This window comes from Microtus oregoni, unplaced genomic scaffold (genome assembly GCF_018167655.1).
Source record: "Microtus oregoni isolate MIOR12 unplaced genomic scaffold, Mior012 000009F_ref0000495, whole genome shotgun sequence".
Lineage (NCBI taxonomy): Eukaryota > Metazoa > Chordata > Mammalia > Rodentia > Cricetidae > Microtus > Microtus oregoni.
The window spans coordinates 6,750,436-6,765,930 of record NW_024543068.1 but is presented as its reverse complement, the minus strand read 5'-3'; the positions used below and the strand labels follow the sequence as shown (position 1 = coordinate 6,765,930).

Here is a 15,495-nt window from a genome sequence, read left to right as displayed (position 1 = left end):
CAAAACCAGGGATGAACATGCAGTCATATGCTGGCAATCTACACTAGAATCAGCTTAAAAAGAGGTAAGTTCTGCTTACTATATACAACTCAGGCAGATTAAGGCCAAACCTAGCGATTCCACAAATAGTTATCAGTTCCTGGCAAATTCATGTCCTTCATAGAACATCTGAAGGACAGATGTTAGAAAAGAAAGAGAGATTCAGATTTCCCCAGACGAGTGCCTTCTGGAACGTTGTTTCTGAATTTCAAGGAGGGGTCACTGAAATGTTGACTCTTTCAGGTTAGAGCAGAAGTCTGGATGGGAAGGCCTTTGGGCAGGGCACACAACCACAGACAGATAACCAGAGGCGGGATCTTTATTTCACAAGTTTCAAGATACAGTACAAAACGAATCTGTACATCTCTCTATTAACAGGATTTGTTTACACAATTATAATACACTTCACCAGCCTTTATACTGCATTCCATTAAATACAAAATAAATTTACAAACGTCTACTATGGTGTTCCTTCACAATGCCAGCTTAGGCTCTTTAAAACCTCCCTCGACATCTATAGTGGTCATCCTTTGATCATGTCATCATTGTTCTTTTAAATAAAAGGGAAATAGTGTCAGGTTGTTCGTCAATAAATAGTAAAGACAGCACATCTGAACGGCGCCCTGCACAAAACCAAAGGACCCTTCTTATGCATACAAAACCAGTTTTCTAAATGTGTAAACAGTCTCGTTAAGATACAAATCATTGGTTTATGGGATTATTTCAAATTTTCTTGAAATCCCTAATGGGTGGAGACACGTGGCTTCTTCTCAAAGAACATTACCCATTTAAAAACCAGACAACTTAACATCCGGGAACATTTCTCTCTCAGTAACTGATGAGAATATATTTTTTTTTGCATAAAATAGTTTTCTTTTGCTGATTATTTCCTGCACAACTCTGGCCATAATATTGTCTAATAAACTTTAGAACCCCTGCCAAACACCAGCTGTCTTGGCAGGGAGCGGGCCACCAGAAGTGTCCTGTCTGAAATGTACACAGGAAGTGGTACACATGCCACACACACACGAAGAGCTGAGTCCGCTTCTGAAAGCCTACATGCCTGCTCCCAAGCACTAAAGAGCAAACACGAGGGCAGAGAAGGGCGGAAAAAACCCCAACCAACCAGTCAAACAAAACCAAAATTCTATGTATAGAACAGCCAGCCATCAGCTCATTACCAGGTTCCTGAAGGAGTCTCTAGTGCCTCTCAGGGTAGAGAGAAGACAGGTGAGTGGAAAGATGTCCAGAAATTAATCTTATATTCAGAAGAATAACAAACCTTCAAAAATATCAAGATTTAGGACTTGTATTTTTACATTAATCTGGCTTAAGTGTTAATAAATCTTTGAAAAAAAAAAACCAGCCTTTGATTTACCTTTTTTTTTGTGCTATTAGTTAGTAACTAAAAAACCCCCAGAAATCAGAAACAAAAACTTCAAAAACAAAAACTTCACCTTTGTAAAACACCACCGAAGTAAAACTCGTGGTACTCTGAAACAGCTGGCTACCCAATGGGGCAGGCACACAGGGGAATAGGGACTGAGCAGAGAACAGGACAGACAGACCACAAAAGGCAGTGGGAAGGGTGGGCTACAGGGAGCAAGAAAGCCACACTCTATCTGGAAATCTAAACCCTAATGCTAAAACTCCGGAATCCTGGAGTTGCCTTAATGTCACTGACATTAACTAGCTTTACTGCCACTTGATTCAAATGGATGCCATTAGTAAGAACTGTGCATTATTTTAAAGAGAAACACCAAACCCAATTCCTATTTGCTAAGGTACCATGTGCCTTGAGCAGTAAGAGAACCGGAGCAAAGCATTTTGAGATCGTCTTTGAAATAAGCAGTAAGAACTGAATTATTTTACACATGGTACCCAGATTTCTGGGTGCAAATGACCCAGGCTGGAAAGAGAAGGTGTTAACAAGCCAAGGGAAAACATTTGCAATCTTAACAACGGAGGGCAGCAAGGGGCAAGTCCACCACATGAGGAACAAGATCGCGCTGACTCATCCAGCCTCAGGTAGTGTATGGCAGCTTAAGAAGTGTTTTCTCCAGTACTCTCTGAGGGAAGGAAAGATGGACACAAGATTGCTGCTGTCCAAGGAGATGTTAGGTGGGTGGCACAGGACAACCACAGAAGCCACAGTCACTTTAGAGAGTTTCCCAACTATTTATTTTTAGAGACTGGGTCTTGTTTTGTTGCCTGAGCTGGTCTTGAACTCCTGGCCTAAAGTGATTTTCCTCCCTTAGCCCCACAAGGAGCTGGGACTACTGGTACACCACTGTACCCAGTTCCCCTAAATAACTTCAAACAGGGCCTTCTAAGTGCTGCCACCATGGGTTATGCTGGGCTTGGGGTGGGGCTGCGAGGAGAGGCAGCAGCGCCAGCCCCAGTGACAACCCGTTTACTGTACCACTCACTACCTAATCTTTAAGCACAGGACACAGAATAAGCCTTAAAATTTAAAGGTGCTGCCCAAAGCAACATTACATTTTTTGAGAGAAACACTTGATGCTTCTCAAAAGATCTTCTTTTATGCATATGGCTTCTCTGTGGCCACCTCTTTAAATTTGGAGGCAAGTATCCTGGAGGAAAGTTTGCTTACGAGGTATCTCATAATCCCGTCAGCACACACGAAAGTACACAACTTCACAACAAAGCCTTCATGTTCATTAGAGATGAACTAATCTAGTTCTGACTGGAATCCCAACCCAAAGCATTACATACTGCACAGGTCTCGTGGTGGGCAGGGATGAGAGAAAAGTGGAAAGGTGCCGTCAACAGGCTGGTGTCAGCTCCCTTATGATAGGGTGCTGGCTGCTGGACGCTGCCATCTGAGGCTTACTCAGACCCCAAATTCAGCTTTGGCTTTAATTCCTTCATATGGGTGATTACATGATGCTCTCCAGGCTTGTTGTTTGTACATCAATCACAGCAGGAAATGCTCAAGTGTGACAGCCTCGATTTCCTCCCGTTTACAACAGCAGGGCCGTACCACGACAGCTATGCAAGTGGCCGACTCCCACAGCCACACAAGACCGCCAGAAACAAGAAGCTACCAGAGCACACAGAACGGCACACCTAGGCCTTGGTTTTCGCCATGCACTGACTGGGTCTAACTCACCCTTAATGATCTGAGTTTTAGTATTACAAGGGGAAGTGACTGCCCGACAGATCTTGAAAATAGAATTCGACATCGGAAGATTTTCAGAGGGTTCTCTGTTCTCTGTACAGTAAGAAATGAAAAGTGAAACGAAACCTGGGAAGCAGGGCGTCAATTTGTGGAAGGGTGTCTCATCTCCCCGAAGTCGGTTAAGGCTGTTTTCCGATTCCTCCACTGAGTCCGTCCTCTGGCTTCTGGACTACTATGGACACTCACACCGACAAGCAAATCACACTGAGGAGCAGGGGCAAATTCCTATGTGAGTGCAAGGAGTCAGTTCATTGAGTTTTACTTCTATTCCATTACAAGTGACGTTCACAAAGAATGTTTTAGCAAAGCCTTTCAGTCTTCAAGGAAGTCTGTTATGAAGTGTCGCAGCCGCCAGGACAGGAAACGGCTCAATAATCCCTTTTAATACAGAAAGTGCCATATATGTGTACTTGCAAGTAAGCTGGTAAGCTGTCCCAGTTACCGCATTTCCCAAACACCCTGAAGACGCCTTGTTTGGCTTGTTGTGTTTTTGACTTAAAGGCAAGTTCTATTCTCAGACTTAAGTATGTTTTTATGGTTAAACTTGCAACTAACTGAGCTTTCCCAGGTTGTCAAGGCCTGGGACCTGAAAAGACACTCATGTAAGAACTCACGCGTGTTGACAGGGTGACAAAAGGACGCTCTCAGGAGAGACAGGTGGGTACAGTAGACATGACTCGAGTGTCTTATGCTTCCGGAAAAAAGAGAGGAAAGGAAGGAGAAGGGAAAGCCACTGAAGTTGTCATTCCATATGGCACTGAAGCGAACATTCACTGTAGCTCCAGCGAGAGCTACTCATCCCTGAAAAGGAAGGCAGCAGGCTCTAAGCAGCTTTTTCGAGCCTCTTCCAGGTGGTGGCCACCATCCAGAGCCCTACGTCAAATGCAAGTGTTCTCAGCCAGCAGCTCCCTAGTGGTGGGACCCAGGAGGGCGTGTGGCTGCTACTGTGGCGGCTGCTGCTCCGGTGGTCCTTCCTGCTGGGGAGGAGCTGGTCGCGGCCCTGGGGGCCTGGGTACTGGTATATCCTGGTGCTGTCTCTGCCTGTAAGCTATGACTGTACCCAACAGCAGTGCGATGATGGTCATGAGGTAAAGGTCCCATTCGGGTCCCAAAAGCTGGTCCATGTCCAGATGGGTAAATATATCTCGAATCTTAATGAGAACAACACAGAAAGCATTATCACTTCAATGTCGGCAAAAACTCTAAAGTCGTTACATGAGAGCTGGTGACGAGCAGAAAGCTCTGAAGACTTGGATTCTAAGATGCTGTCATGGTTCTTACAAGGGCTTAAAGCTCATAAGAAGAAACCCACAATGGCGTGTCTCAAGAACTGAGCTGCTATGTCCTAACCACTGACAACGTCAGATGTCTACGTGAATTCTTCCATCAGAAATCTCATGCAGCAACTTCCAGCTAGTTCTCACAGTAGATATCTGAAAGGACCACCGGGATGGCAAAAGAAAGTCCAAAAACTCCTGCATGCTGGCATATGTAACCTGCCCACAGTGACAGCAGACCAGCTGAACCTCACTTTCCCGACAGTCAGCCATGCTTCTCCGGCCTAAATGAAGACTACAGGACCAGCGTCCACTGGCTAACCTCCCCTCCCCTCCAGGCATGTTTCTCTGTGTTGTAGCCCTGGCTGTTCTCCTTGAACTATGCTGGCCTCAGTCTCTCAGAGATCTGCCTGCCTCTGCCTCCTGAGTGTTGGGACTAAAGGTGTGCACCACCACTGCCTGGACGTGGTTACATTTGAAGTGAGATGCACACTATTTCACATGTTAATCTGAATTTACAAGTTATATCCTTAGTCTAGAGGTTTTGTAAAACTGTGCCCCAAACTCCTGCAATATGTATTTGTAAACACAGGCACTAAATCTTCTAGAGAAAAAAAAAAAAGTACTGTGCCCCAGGGGATTCTAAGCTTTTAACCCAGTCTGGCTTTCTTATTATCATTACTTAGTATTGTTGCTCCCCCCCCCACCCCAGGCTGGGACTGCTTTGGTGTTTTTTGTTTCAGTTGGAGAATCTTATTGTCCTCTTTGTAGATCTGCATAAAAAAATCAACAAAAGTATCTTCTCCGTGGCATGCCACCATCCTAAACCCCAGACTGCAACCGGCTGAAGGAAAGTGCAGGAGACAATGGTCTAGGATATCCCTGGCAGTCAGAGACTTGCCTCATGCTGGCTGTGTATAAGCCAGGCAACTGCTCTGTCCCGAGTCCAAGCCCAGCCCTCACTGCCAGCTGCAGAAAGTACAGCACACTGGGGCTCATGCTACCAAGGAACTCCAACGAGGGACATTATACATATATAAGAAACTGGGTGGACAGGGTATAAGGGGTCCTGGGTTTTGGGAATTGTGTGGAGGACCTTGGTAGTGTGGGTTCAAGTGGCAAAGGGAGAGAAGCCCATTTTCTGTGTGAGTGTGGGAGGAGCACTGTTCACTTTTAAATCTGTAATGTGTAAGGGTAAGTCTAATGGAGCAGCACAGAAGACTTAAACATCACCCTTCAGTCTGGAATGAACTAAAGGTGAATGGCTCTTAACAAGGGCTCAGAACATGGAGTGTTTATGGAGCAAACGGAGTACAGAGAAATCTAAGTGCAGAACCCAGGGCACTTACACCCATGTCCTGTTACTACAGTCGGGAGCTTTGAGGGGAATAGGTAGCCCACCGCCTAGTTAGGCTCTATTATCCATACGCAGCCAGGCTATTTCAGAGAAGAAAGCTGTGGCATTTTTAACTTCTGTTTCACTGTTGGAAGAATCAGAAGCACAGTGACTCAACTCTCAGACTCCCCTCCATCTTTTTCTTCTCATGGTATTGGTGTCTGTCTGCCAGGGGTGTGCCTGACTTAATTGTTATTACTGTTTCAAAGTGTCCAGTTAGTGCTCAGCTGTCCCTGGACAAGAAAACACCTGCACCAATGACAAGCGCTTATGCCAAGGACACCGGGAAGTGCTACTTGAAAACTCTGCTGCCTGCCTGGTCTACAGCTCACCCCACTTTGCACTTTACCTGGGAAGAAGCCGAGACCCTTTTTTTTTTTTTTAGCCTTGAGGCCCGAGAAAGAGACATAATTGTACTTTTTTAAAAAAAGAGACACAGCTCATTACTCACATTTGCTTCCCGAATGTACTGTAAGAAATAGACGACACCCAATTTGCAGAGAGCAAGGAAGACAGGAACTTGTGCATCTGGGCTAGCCTCGGCTGCCATGTCATAAAACCGTTTTGCAAGGTGAATATCCTACAGTGCAGAAAACAAAGGAAAACTCATTCTTGTCAAAATATACAAAAAGTATCTATTTTATTTCAGAAAAGTTGTCCTACCTTTCAAGATTCTATTTAAAATTAATGCCCACTACCTAAAGGAAAACCCAAAACTTTACCTGAGTAAAATTTCTGTAATTAAATAATTTAAAAAATTTAAAATCAGGAATTAGAAAATATAACTCATTTCTTCCAATGTAACGTCAGATTTTATGTGTAGACACACTGTATTCAGGCACACACCTGACACAAAATATTGCTGACCTGGAGATTTCCAAGGAAAGCCTCTAAGTTCCAAGCTAATCTTTCACTTAATACTTTAGCCAGTGTAAGAATCTCTGGTTTAGTTCACTGGGGTAGGACCTTTGAGAATCTCCAGCTGGTCCTTTCTAGAGAAGTATGGGAATCTCTTCGGGAATCTCTCAACTTCTGCTATGTGTTTTTCTAAGACAGAAATGCCTGGGGTCAACATGTAATCTGTCTCTGCAAAGGATGGCTTAGCCTGACAGACCCAGTCCTTCCTCAGGGTGGGGAAACCTCAGAGATCACTAATCTAGGCAGGCACCTTGCTATGCTGCTGCAGTAGGAGGCTCTTGTGCTGACTGATATGAACCACCACAATATAAACACTGTATCTTGCTACAATGTTTCTGGAAATAGTGACCCTAGGATGGAGGGTTCAAGATTCAGAACGGCAGGGCAGGGATGATAGGAGCTCTGAAGAATGTTAAACTTACAGGACAGAATGCTATTACACATGGGAAAGGAAGGAGAACACCAGAAATTACATCCTCCACACATAGACTTAAACAGAAGCAGTTACTTTCAGTTAGTCCTTATCCATTAAGAAGAAAAGCACTTTCAATTAATAATAGGAATATGGTTAGTATCCAATTAAAAGTACACAATTCAAACATTTTTTGACAACCGAATCTTTCAAGACCTTGGACCCAACTTTATGATATAGATGATCTAACTGGGTATTTAAATCGTATCAAACCACATCCTGAATTATATTTTCCAATCATCATCAATCTTCATACTTTAGTAGCAATTTACTTGGTATTGGACTGACTTTTGGGGTTACTGCTGTTTTGAGGCAGGGTCTCATGTAGCCCAGACTGGACAGAAGTAGGCGTGTTCTTGAGGAAGACCTTGACCTGACCTCTTGTCTCCCCTTGCTGGAATTACAGCCTGTGCCACCATGGTCAGCGGCACCAACTAGTTTTTAGTAGTAAATGTCTCCTTCATTCACAAAGTAGGAAGGAAATGGAAAAGGTGACTAGGACACATTAAAAAGTCTTGCCACCTAGGAGTTACTGGGAACTATATTTGATTACTTGTTCTCAAAAGCTGAACCTGGGTTCCTTTCCTGAATACTTGGACTTTTATTGTAGTGTTTATCTAAAGTGTACAAGTAGTAATATTCTCAGAATTCTTTTGGGATAGAGAGGCAAGGACTTAGAGCCATTCTAAGAAAAATAAAGGTAGAGGCATTAGAAAAAAGTTTTAATCCATTTCAAAATGATCCAAAAGCAATGGCGCTGACTGAGGGTGGATATAGTACCTGACACAAGAGGCTACCAACAGGGCAGCGCTACCTGGAATACAGCAATGCAAACATCTCCCCTTGTCTTAGCAACGCTACTCAGGTGCCAGTTTTGACGCCACACTCACCTGTTTAATGCCTAGGCCCTTCTCATGCATGTAGCCCAGGTTAAACATAGCTTGGGCACTGTGCTGCTGCTCAGAAGCCAGGCGGTAATGAATAAATGCAGTCTCGTAATCCACATCAGTGCCAAATCCATAGAAATGGTAGTCTCCAAGTTTAATTCGGGCCACAGTGTAACCTGAGACAAAATTAAATGCAAAGCTACTGATAAACAAAGTGTGCTTAAAACAAATCAAATTTATTTTTTAAACAGGCTTATGTAAACCAGAATTTTCATTTGTAGTAGAAAAGCTTTAAATGGATCTCCCAGCCAAGTCCTAAAGACAGCAGGCATGTAGAGCAGACATTATCTCTTCTGCAGAAAGCACCTGACAGTCACAGAGAAGTCAACCAAGTGGGTGGTCCTGTGTCTCACTAATGCCACCCTTTAAACGACCATGCTCCCTTTATCATGTCATTTAAGTCTAAACTGACTGTTCAACTTGAGCACTGTGTAGGACTGGAGAAGGAGATGCCTAATTTGGAGAGGAGTATGTGAGGAAAGTAAGTTAAAGAAAAAGTAGGGAAAGGGTAAGAGTTCTTTTCCATTTCAGGCTGGTATTATATTATATATTCTTCAGTTCTCCATTTAGCTAGCCTGAAGCTAAAAACCACACGGTGATGGAAATGTCCAGTCAAGGACTGGCAACTCAACTTCTCATTTAAGAATGAAGTCTGGTCACAAACAAGGTAAGCAACGGTATCTTTGAGGGTTCATGAGATGAAAATCAACAGAGGGAGGGGTCCTGGGTAAGACTCTTTTGACAATCAGTTACTCACCTTGTGAGGCAGCCCTGTTCCAATGCAGCAATGCTCTGGGGTAGGTTTCATTCTCGCCTACAATAGTTGCTTCCCCTACAGGAAAGACAGGAAACAAGAGTCAAGGGTTTTCATTTGCAATTTAGAATGACTACATGGAGCACAGCAAATATGAAATTAAGCTAGTCTGAAGAGTAAATAAATATTAGAAGAAGATACTGGATTTAAAAGGAATCAGTGATTCAGGAAGATGCTACTTCTTGGAGCAGGTTTTAGCCATAGCCAGATTCTGAGACGAGTCTGGGGATTTGGATGAGGAAAAGGGCAGCTCCGTATTCCTTTCACTTTGAATGTACATTGCTGAGTGCAGTAAAACCTGCTATAGGACCAAAGTGGACCTTACTCTGGTCAAGGATGAAGGCTGCGTTGCTTTGTGCCACTTCATAGCCCTGTTCGGCCAGCAGGAGGTACTGGATCACTGCGGCATTGTAGTCCCCGTCTTTATAGCTGTGGTAGGCCGTCATAAGCCTCTCCGACCAGCGGCCTCGCTCACACACATTCTTAAACAACTGTGAACAGAGGAAAAGCAAACGACATGCACGTCTAGAAAACAAACTTGCATCCGGGCATAGGTGACCAACTATGCTCCATGACTTGTTGGCAGCTTACTCTTTAGAACCGAACACACTGCAAAAAATAACAGCAACCAACACATTGTTTGCTGTGGTCAGGAGCTATTCTAGTGATTTCTGTGTAGTACAGGTTTCAGCACATTCCTCTACCTGAGGAGTTGTTCGTGAGGTGAGCCCTGCTAACACCCCCATTTTACAAGTGAGAACACCAAATAAAGCAGAGAGAGATTTCCAAAACCGTGCTAAGCGTTATCAGCGTCCCTCCAATGAGAGGTGTGAGTGCTGAAGAGAAGCTGGAGATTAGAGATGCTGCTTTGCCCTTTGCATAGCTCCTTCCTGTATCTTTACTTTGATACTTGGTATCTTATACTCCGGGAGAGCTACAGATACTGTTGGTGCCTACACTCAGCTTCACAAACACTGCTTATTACAGGAACCAAAAAGTAGGAAGGGCAGAATGTATACATCTCCACTTTCTTCCTTCAGAATATCAATCCCAGTGAGCTGAGTCAGCTTCTACTGTGGATGGAATCAGGTCAAGAGACCAGAATGGAAAAGGCAGGACTTCCCAGTAGGCAAACCCATTTCCTACAGCCAGACTGCAGGAAAGTCCTCACCTCCACCGCAGTGTGACAGGATCTCATCACCCCTGTGCCGCTGGCATGCATCTGTGCTAGGTTATAGAAAGCCAAGATATGGCCTCCTTGAGAAGCTAAATTAAAATACTTCAAGGCCTGTTTATAATCTCTCTTGACTCCAATGCCATCTGCAAGACAAAGGAAACAAAAGCCAATGAAAGGCGAGCAGAGTCTTACACAGAATCTAGTGACGTAGCAGAGAACTTTCTCCAAGAGGAATAAACCTGGTGAAAGTCGGGATTATTACAGAGTGATACATGTCAATCTCACCACTGCAGATTAATATATTAATATCGATTAATATAAATTGTAATGAGAAATGAGATGCATAAGTCATCGAACTGGTAAAATATTAATTCACCAAAATCGAGTCTCCCAACTTATATCTAGTGCCATCTGGTGGAACACTAGTTTAGACTGGTATATTCATCATTAATTCTACAAAGATACCTACTATAGTACATAGAGCCAAGCTGCAGCTGCCCATCCACCCAGCCTTGTTCAGCAGCTTTCTGGAAATACTTGAGTGCCAGGTCATAATTCTGCAGAACAAGATGTCAAATGGTAAGAAAGCACAAAAGACTAATAAACTTGGAAGTACAGAGATCCATTCTATGTAAGAATAAGTATACATATTCTTAAAAGACTATTTTATGATTTAAAAAGTAGTCATTAATGCTTCAGGTTACAGGGAGTCAGGGCCTCATATTTAGAAGAAAAGCAAGTAAGAGTTTTGTGAACCAATTTATGTTTGCTCTCAGAAAGCATAAACACAAATAGAATACTAGAGTAGGAATTAAGAAAACCTTTTTATTAACCTCCTTTGCCCTTTAAACCTTAATTTTTCTAATATTAGGTCAGGAGTATGATTTTCTCCTTGTTTCTTCCCTTCCCATGTACATTACAAGATGCTATGTTCTTAGAGCCCACAGATCATATGTAACCACAGGACAAATTAAAATATATTACTCTGAATTTTGGTATTCTAATGATCAGGGGTCAAAGATATCACTGTCTTTTATGTTAGGGAATACATATAGGTAAGTTAAAAAAAAACTCAGTTCTTAGTTTCAAACACCAAAAGCATGTTGGTTAGAATAACATCATGATTCAGGAGCATCTGCCATGAGGCAATGGCCAAGGACAAACAAGTGCTTGCAGACATAACACTGACATTTAGGAGGTTACTGGTGACCTGGATATGAGACAGAAACCTGACAACTAGGAACTAAAGTGGCTTACTAAGGTTCATTCTTTGGAGACACTTGGCTTTCAGCGAAGGACTGGAGAGAAGAGAGGCGGAAGCTAGAAGGAACAAAGGGCAGAAGGGAAAGCCTCTCTCTTCTAAATAGAGTCTCGAGTGCCTTCTTAGCCTTGAGTAAGGAAGCGGGCAAGGAAGGAAGTCCTGGAGAAATGGGAAGAGTGCAGAGTGTAGAAAGCAGACACGGAGAATGGGAAACAACGCTAGCCCTCAGATGGTCCCAGAGATGGAGCTGGCCTAAGAAGACACGTGAGGTGTGAGGCACGGCATGGGAACAGCCAACTCGGAGACCGCAGGAAAGGGCTTGCTGCAATGATGGCTCCTCCCGACTGAACGGGAGCTATTCAAGGAATACCTCCCGCCCGCACTGGCTGCCTGCTTCCTAAGCTCAGCGTGCCACACACACACTTACAACTTGAACTCCTCTTCCATAGAGGTAGGCCATTCCAAGCCCGCTCTGTCCCACAGGGTTGCCCTGTAAAACAGAGAAATCAGACAACAGGGGAAAGAGCTCATTACAACACAGGGGAGGATAAATGACTGCAGAGGAAATAATCTGAAGCATACTAAAATAGGTTTTAATTAGTTTCCAATAAAAACAAGCTTCTTCCTTCCATTTAGAGTAAACTTAACTGGACCTTTAGACGCAGAGGGCTATCAAAGACTACAACATTAAATGACTCCAGGATCAAATTTGTGACCTGACTTATGACCATCATTTCCATGAATTTATGACACAAATATAACTAATACATTTCACCAAAATTAAAAGAGGTCACATCTGGGTTGCTGATTCACTGGTCTCTTCCTGTCCTAACAGAAAAGGAAGGACAGCTCTGTGGAGCAGAGTCAACACTCATGCACTAAAAGCAGCAACGATACTTAAGACTAGCTTAGTGACAGTATTTTGAGATGCAAAACACAAAATTCTAGAATTCACCCAAACTTGCAGGGATAGATGACATTTAAAAAAAAAATGTGTCATAATATCCCTCAGGACAACACTCAACTGAAGCTATGATGCGCAGCCATACATCGCTGGATAGAGGTCAGTGCACACACAGGAAACAGAGAGTCTTATCTTAAGTATCTTACATGTGTCCTCCCCCCCCCCCCCCGGGTCAATGAAAGTCTAAACTGTGTGTCACGGTTGTCGGTGGAACTGGATTTTGCAGCTTTCAAACTGCAGTACAACCGAGGTAGGGTATGCAACTCCCAATTTCATTACTAAAAACCAGTACTCTTCTGATTAGGAAATACTTCAAAGAGATTTAAGCAGACTTAAGATTCATCCACCTAGTTCCTAAAACAGAAACTGCTTTTACTGGGGAAGCTTTTCCAGTCAGCTCATCAGGTGTATGTAAGCACTTCCAATAACTCAGGGCATGGGTCGGCCAGTATTAATCCTTCACACAGTCTATTCATTAACCACCGGTCACACACAGGGTCAGCACACTGAGTCGGGAAGACTCACCATGTCAGCGGCTTTCTTGAAGTAGTGGAGTGCTGTCTCATTGCTCTGAGGCACAACATCACTTCCTTCAGAATACATCTGGAAAACACACCCCAATTTCAGGTGGACTTGTTACCCTTTCTCCAGATACATTTTTGTTTCTATTTCTCATCTCATTTTTATTAGCTCACATGGAATTGTCCCACAAAGTTTAGAATTCTCTATAGGAAAGTGTAGAATTTAAAGCAAACATTTATTGGTAAATACTTATATGTTTTTAAGTATTTGGTATTCTACTAAATATATGATTTAGGTATAGATTTGAATATAGAAAGCAGGATAATGACTGCATCAAGAACTCTTAAAAGATTTTTTAAAATTACATTTGCTTGTGTCTGTATGCTGGACAGCTAATTCAGCCTACTTATTAAGTTCCAGGCCAATGAAAGAGCCTGTTTCAAAAATAAGGTCCATGATACCCAAGACTATTTTCTGGTCTTTATATACAGGCACACACTTACACACACATATTCCATGTGCACACACACACAAAAATATGTAGCTAAAAAGTTATTTAACAAGGTATAAACACTTAACTAGTTACAGGATCAGATAAGACTTTCAAAGAAAGGAAAACAAATGTCAACATTGCTTCTCATTCATATAATACATTAAGGAAACAACAACACTAAGGCTGCCTTTAGATAGAGGGTTAATTAGTAACAAAGAAAAAGTAAAACTGTTCGAAATAAAGAGATTTAAAATTCTTAACAAAAACAAATGAAGAAAAAAAGATTCCTGTGTTCTGGTGCTGGAAGGCTGAGATCCTCACCACCATAGCACCCACACAGTTCATACTATACAACACTGGAACGCTTGCTCACAATGTTCCAGCTCACAGGAGCTAGCTATGATCGTGTGGTAAGTCTGGATGAGGTTGTCTTATCTGTAAAATCCTTAGACTCCACCTGATCTTCCTTACCTTAGGATTTGGTTATACATGAACAACTGTCAGTTTACCCTGTATTAATGTTAAAATGATGAAAAGGGAATCCTTCCCAGACACAGAATCTATTCAGTAGTTTTTACATGTAAATACTTCCTTGCTCCAGAAAAAAACTACACGGAAAGGTGCTCACAGCTGTCATATTTAAGACAACGAAAAGATCTGCAGACAAGTGCCAAAAAAATTCTTTCATTCACTTATGAATAGAAGTAGATAACTATGAATCTTAGCAAAACCCCGTGTGTAACACAGTCTGGAGCCCTCATCATTGCATATACCTGATAGAGTAGTAGGAGCTCAGACAGTGAATCACTTAGAAGTAAGCACTCCACTAGGTCTAAGCGGTCTGAGAGGGCTCACACGGCACTGTATGGAGACAGGATGCGATACACGTGCATTGCAAATTCTATTTTGCTGTCACATGACATAAGTGCAGAGCACACAGTACCTTTCCCAGGAAGGCCATCGCATGTGAATTACCAGCATTTGCTGCTAAGTTGAAGTAGTCAAATGCTCTCTGTGAAAGAAGAATTCATAAAAATATTTAGTTTCTAACCAAAACACTTATTTCAGGAAAACCAGGGGAAAAAAGATCTCGTTATAGTAAAGCAGCTTAAAAACCAAGAATATCCAGTTATCAGAATTTCAAGCAGAAATGCATGTACCTAGAAGTTTTTATGACCACAAATAAATGTCTTGTGTTCCCTAAAGTTCCCAGGTAAGAGGGCGTTTTTATCACAGGCAATGTAAATAAGCTTTAGGCAGCGCAGCTTCACTATCTGCTTTACTAGGACCTGGGAGAAAGGAAACACAACACAACAAAAAACCCAAACAACAAAAACAAAAATACCCTAACAGACATTCCCAAGATATTGGGCATATTCTGGAATGCAATTCCCTTTTGTATTACTTAGAGAAAGTTTTTGGCTGTATTTAGAGTCATAACTAAACCCACTGGTGCTGGAAGATCTTCATTACCATCCCCGGCAACTCAGGCTTACACCTTTGTTAAGGAACTGATAGCACTGGTTATGCCTCACTCCTGTTGATGATTTAATCTCTTCTTTTTCTAATCTTTTTTCATTCAAGTAAATTCTCCTAACCTATTAATAAAAAACCATACAAGATGCATTTTTTTCTCCTGAGTTTCATTCCTCTTCAGTGGGATGGCTACCCATTCGTGACTTCGCTCCCAGCGCAGCTTCTCAGTGGGTCCTCTCAGGACTCCACTCCACTCTGCAAGCTTGAGTGCCTTCCACCAACTGCTCCAGAAAGGAGCTCTTCTCTCAGTCCACCTCTCTGCGGCTTCTGATGGAGTCTACTTCACTCTCCGGGAAACACTCCTTGGCTTGGCGTCACATGCATCCTTTCCTGCCTTCCTTAATCTCATCTGTACCTGCGCCATCCGCAGCCACCTTTGCTAGTTCTTACTCTATCATCTGCTCTCTGTACTTAAGTTCTTCAAGGGGCACCTGATGACACCATCCTCACGTATGCTCTCAAAGCAGCCTTGTCTAC

At 42.8% G+C, this 15,495-nt stretch overlaps 1 protein-coding gene across 1 annotated transcript in view; it reads right to left on the bottom strand.

Annotated features, from left to right (window-relative positions):
- Window positions 1-334: 334 nt before the first annotated feature.
- Sel1l (SEL1L adaptor subunit of ERAD E3 ubiquitin ligase) overlaps window positions 335-15,495 on the bottom strand; it is a 44,579-nt gene continuing 29,418 nt past the window's right edge. Inside the window, exons 12-21 of the mRNA XM_041658201.1 lie at window positions 14,426-14,494; window positions 12,993-13,070; window positions 11,931-11,993; window positions 10,712-10,799; window positions 10,237-10,385; window positions 9,391-9,556; window positions 9,009-9,083; window positions 8,195-8,367; window positions 6,366-6,494; window positions 335-4,392 (exon numbers count right to left, since the gene is read on the bottom strand). Of these exons, the coding sequence (XP_041514135.1) occupies window positions 4,183-4,392; window positions 6,366-6,494; window positions 8,195-8,367; window positions 9,009-9,083; window positions 9,391-9,556; window positions 10,237-10,385; window positions 10,712-10,799; window positions 11,931-11,993; window positions 12,993-13,070; window positions 14,426-14,494 (1,200 nt within the window). The 3' untranslated portion in view covers window positions 335-4,182. The remainder of the gene's footprint in view (window positions 4,393-6,365; window positions 6,495-8,194; window positions 8,368-9,008; window positions 9,084-9,390; window positions 9,557-10,236; window positions 10,386-10,711; window positions 10,800-11,930; window positions 11,994-12,992; window positions 13,071-14,425; window positions 14,495-15,495) is intronic.